General features: G+C 40.0%; 1 protein-coding gene across 1 annotated transcript; it reads left to right on the top strand.

Moving 5' to 3' along the window:
- The first annotated feature begins 1571 nt into the window (after positions 1-1571).
- LOC101311003 (cytochrome P450 94A1-like) lies at positions 1572-3086 on the top strand. The gene has a single exon (XM_004301025.1). It carries the CDS (start codon positions 1572-1574, stop codon positions 3084-3086), a length of 1515 nt encoding a protein of 504 aa, XP_004301073.1.
- The last annotated feature ends 1876 nt before the right edge of the window (positions 3087-4962 follow it).

Here is a 4962-nt window from a genome sequence, read left to right as displayed (position 1 = left end):
TCCACACCCCTCTTCCAACCTCCACAAACCCATCACCAACCTCAGCCAAAAAAAACCCACCACCAATGTCGCCAGCATGAACCACCGCACTTTGGGCAGCGGAGGCGGAGCACTCGGAAGGAGGAGAATGTGGAGGAGTGGCGGGCGAGAAAGGCGGAGCCGGGGAGGCGGCGGGAGCAGGATTTGTTGGCGGAGCAGCGGAGCCAGACGAGGTCGCTGCCTGTGTCGGCGACCAGGAGGAGGGGCTGCGGAGGGGAGCCGAGGCGGAGGTGGACGAAGTACTGGCCGGAGACGACGGGGGAGGCGGCGGCAGGAGTGGAGGACAGAGAGGCGGAGGGAGTCGGAAGAGAGGGCTTGGGGAGGGTTGAATGTGGAGGAGGGGGAGTTGGAGGTAGGGCTGGGAGTTGCAGAGAGTTGTGAAGAAGAAGAAGAAGAAGAAGAAGAAGAAGAAGAAAAAAGGGAGTTGGCCGGGAGAGTGAGACCATTTTTGAGTGAGATACACGTGTTATTCATTTAAGTGGGTGGGGAGCAAAGTGGGAAAGTTAGGGTGGGGAGCAAATTTGCTCCCATAGCCCAGAAGACTTTTTCAGCTTTTTTTAATTACATAAATTATGTCAGCTATCTTTATTACTAGCCCAGAAGACTTTTTCAGTTTTCTTTAATTACATAGGCTATGTCAGCTATCTTTATTACTAGCCCAGCCTATAGAGTTCTTATACTAGCAAGTCTTCATGATATATTAAACTACTAGTTAACTTTGTTGGGAACTACACGTGTCTACAGCCATATGAGACAAGAGAAAACGATTACACAGCGCCTAATTAACTTACTAACCATAGTTAATTGAAAAAACTTACCAATCATAGTTCAAATAAGGAAAAAAAAAACAACAAAATCCCATGATAAAGAGTAAGAGAAGATTTATATTCTATTTATAACAAGAGGATGGAAGATGTAGTTCTTCTTCAATTCTTCCCCTTCAAATGCCTAAATCTTCTTCCTCTTCACAGAATAGGTATAGATTTGCTACAATCGTAGAGTATGTAGTCAAGCACTCAAGCTGCATCTTAACTTGTTTCGAGTTAAATTTTAATTATACAATAAATATATTTATGTTGTATGAAATTTATATCAAATGAAATTTCAGCCTAGTCGAGTTCAAAATCCTAGCTCCGTCCCTGTTGTCAAGTAAATATTTATTTACTAATTACTTGTTGGCATGTTCGATCTGCTACGCAGTAGAGTTTGCCATCAATCGAGCTTGTTGAACAAGACTACAAGAGCTGTGGGGGCGCACACCAAACCAGTGACAATCTAAGCCTGAACAAGAGCTTGGGGCACAAACAATACTTGCCACATTCTATGTCGCTATTTTGAAAATAAAATACGAACGTTAATGTTCAAAGCAAAAGCACCAAATACATGACCTTTAACGCCACGAAGAACGGCACAAAAACATCAACTTCCTCCTCATGCTTATGTACGTAGTCATCCCAATGTCTATATATAAGTATCATCATAGTGATAATACTTCATTACGTACCCGATGTGTTAAGTCCATATAATTAGCCATGGAGATATTATTCTCTCTGCAATTTTTCCTTTGTCTAGCTTTCCTATCCATTTCTGTCTACCTACATTTTTACACTACTCGACCAAAGAAATCAACAAACATCGGCTTTAAAAACTACCCGATTCTCGGATCCCTACCGGAATTCCTGAAGAACCGGCATCGCTTCCTCGACTGGACCACAGAAATTCTCCGCAACTGTCCCACCAACACAGCCGTCTTCTTCAGCCCGGGAAAAGTCCACGCCATCGTCACGGCCAACCCACTAAACGTGGAGCACATCCTCCAGATCAACTTCGAGAACTACCCGAAAGGCGAGCGGGTCATCTCTCTCTTCAATGATTTTCTCGGAGACGGAATCTTCAACGCCGACGGTGAGCTCTGGAAGGTCCAGAGAAAGACGGCCAGCTATGCATTCAACATCAAATCCCTAAGAAACTTCGTTATGGATAATGTCAGCTTCGAGATTGAGACCAGGTTGGTTCCGCTTTTGGTGCGAGCCTCCGACACGGGGTGTCGTTTAGACCTCCAGGACGTCTTGGAGCGGTTTGCTTTCGACAATATCTGTAAGATGGCTTCCAACGTCGACCCGGGTTGTCTCGGCGGTGATGGAAAATCCGCCGCCGAGTTTATCCGGGCGTTTGATGACGCAGCCACGCTTTGCTCTGGAAGGTTCTTTTACGCCTTTCAATTTATTCTCATGTTCAAAAAGCTTTTCAACATTGGATCAGAAAAGAGATTACGAGAATCAATCGAAATCGTTCACAACTATGCAGATAAGATAATAAGGTCTCGAATGGAAAACAATAGCTACAAACAACAAGAAGATTTGTTGTCTCGGTTCATCGAAAATGACAACAACAACTCCCCGGAGTTTCTCCGTGACATCATCATAAGCATGATCCTCGCAGGCCGGGACACGACGTCGTCTGCTCTATCTTGGTTCTTCTTTCTTTTATCGTCTAGGGCAAGTGTCCAGCTCAACATTCTGAATGAGCTCGAAGCCATTCGTGCCCGAAACGGAAAAAGAATGGGCCATACGTACGGTTTTGACGAGCTCAAAGACATGCACTATTTACAAGCAGCGATTCTGGAGGCCATGAGACTCTACCCTCCTGTGCCGGTGGACTCAAAACAGTGCATTAACGATGACGTCATGCCGGACGGGACAGTGTTGAAGAAAGGGTGGTTTGTGACGTACCATGCCTATGCGATGGGGAGGATGGAGACGATTTGGGGGAAGGACTGCAGAGAGTATGTGCCGGAGAGGTGGATCGGCGAGGACGGTACGTGTCAGCAGGAGAGTGCGTTTAAGTATCCGGTGTTTCACGCCGGGCCGAGAATGTGTCTCGGGAAAGACTTGGCGTTTATTCAGATGAAGTCCATTGCAGCTTCGGTGATCGTGAGGTTTGAGGTCGACGTAGAAGATAAAGACACGTCTCCTGCGCATTTGTTGTCCATGACGCTTCGAATCAAAGGTGGACTAGCAGTGAGTGTGAGGAAGAGATGCATATAATCATCATTGTTGTTGTAATTGTTGTAATTTGTTTGTATTTGCCTCGCTCCCTTAAAAAATAAAAAATAAAACTTGCTACAGTATTTGACTATTTGTGTTCTTTTTTATTTACACCTTAATTTTTGGCTTTTCTTCTTATAATCTTATTTCACTACAATATATTAGCTAGTGATCATGTTTAATATTTCAGAATATTTCAAACAGTACTACGCTAAATTAGTGTTTTCACTAACACACAAGATAACTGTGAACTGAGTTCTCGACAATATTCTAACTCTAGAGCATTTTTTTTTTGGATCAAAAAATCATTCCATTTAAATCAGAGCAGCAATACAAAAACGACGCATTCTTAGGGGTCATCAGAAAGCATCGTCTTGCAGAATTACAAATCCTACACTAGCTAAAGCATAAGGTATGAAAACCTAAGTACACCCACCTTGAAGTGATTAAGCACGATTTTACTAGTAAACAAGGATCTGCATAAAACTTTCAATACCCTACAAATGCAAACTGGTTTATCTAGACCAAACTAAATTTAAACTAGGGCCAACATTGAACTTGAATGATGTGCATCATGTTTTCCTTATTTCTTTCCTTAATTGCATTTCTCATTATTTATGACGTCTTGTATGAATTTCACATATTTATTTCTCTAGTACCTGCATTTCAACCCTTGATAATTCTAACAAAAATAAAATAAAATAAACGACAGAGTTTATGAGATATTGGAGATGGTTAAAAATAAATTAATTTTCAAAAGGAAAAGATACATTGACCTCAACCATGGTAAATATAACAATAGTATTTCTTATAAAAGAAAAAACCTAACCATTATATGATTTCTAATCAAACTCTTCATTTAATACTCAATTAAGTAACATCACCTTGAAATCGTTCATCAGAGCTTGCAACGTATTTCCGTCCTTGTACTCAACGCTCCACCATTCATTTAGATTGCAAAGACAGATGCAACAACTATCTCCACGTATAAATCCCCAAGTCTTGATATGTTTCTTTCATGTTGCCCAACTATCTCCACGTATAAATAAGATGTTAAATTCGTTCAACAAAGAACTAGTTAAGTGTACCACAATCACATATATATGCTCATAATCTAACATTTGCAGGAAAGACATCCTGGATGTTTTTACTTTTTCTTTCCTAGGCTGTATCGCAGCAATTGATTACTAGCTCTCACAATGAAATAGCAATATATTGGTGCTTTACATGAAAATATTTACCTTATAAAAAACAATATGTTCATGATTTTAGTCCGTCTCTAATTTCCACAATTATACTTAGCTATGGACCATATTACATACATACCAAAATGTCTTTGTAACGGTATGATCAACAAGTGGCACAGCACTGCACTGATCGAGCTCACAAGATTAGATTGCTTGCATTCAAATAAAAGAGAGGAGAGAAACAATAATTAGGGTCTAAATAGTAAGAGTAAATCGAAGACAGCCTTCGATCTCAAAATTCTGAATTCTCTACTTCAATCACGAACACAAACAATAATAAGCCTTTTCGATCATCAGAAACACAAAAAACAAATAAATTGTATTTTTTCAAGGGAGCCATTATAATGAAGACTTTTATAATAAGGATTAGTTTTGGTTTATAGTTTAAAAAATCAATTTTCCGATCATATTTTGGCATCTCACATGTTTAGTTTTTAGGTTTATATGAGTAAATCACTTATACAAATTTTCAATCAAATTAGTGATCATTAAGCTAACAAATTAGATCGAGCTAATGGATGAACAAAATATGTCAAATATGAACCGTTCAATTTCATAATTGGTAAATCACACTTATAAATATCTTATAACGATTTAGCAATATGTTTAAAAATTTGTTAAATGATCTA

This window comes from Fragaria vesca, linkage group LG5 (genome assembly GCF_000184155.1).
Source record: "Fragaria vesca subsp. vesca linkage group LG5, FraVesHawaii_1.0, whole genome shotgun sequence".
Taxonomy (NCBI): Eukaryota; Viridiplantae; Streptophyta; class Magnoliopsida; order Rosales; family Rosaceae; genus Fragaria; species Fragaria vesca.
Note: the sequence above shows the minus strand (reverse complement) of the source record. Positions and strands in the feature narration are given on the sequence as shown.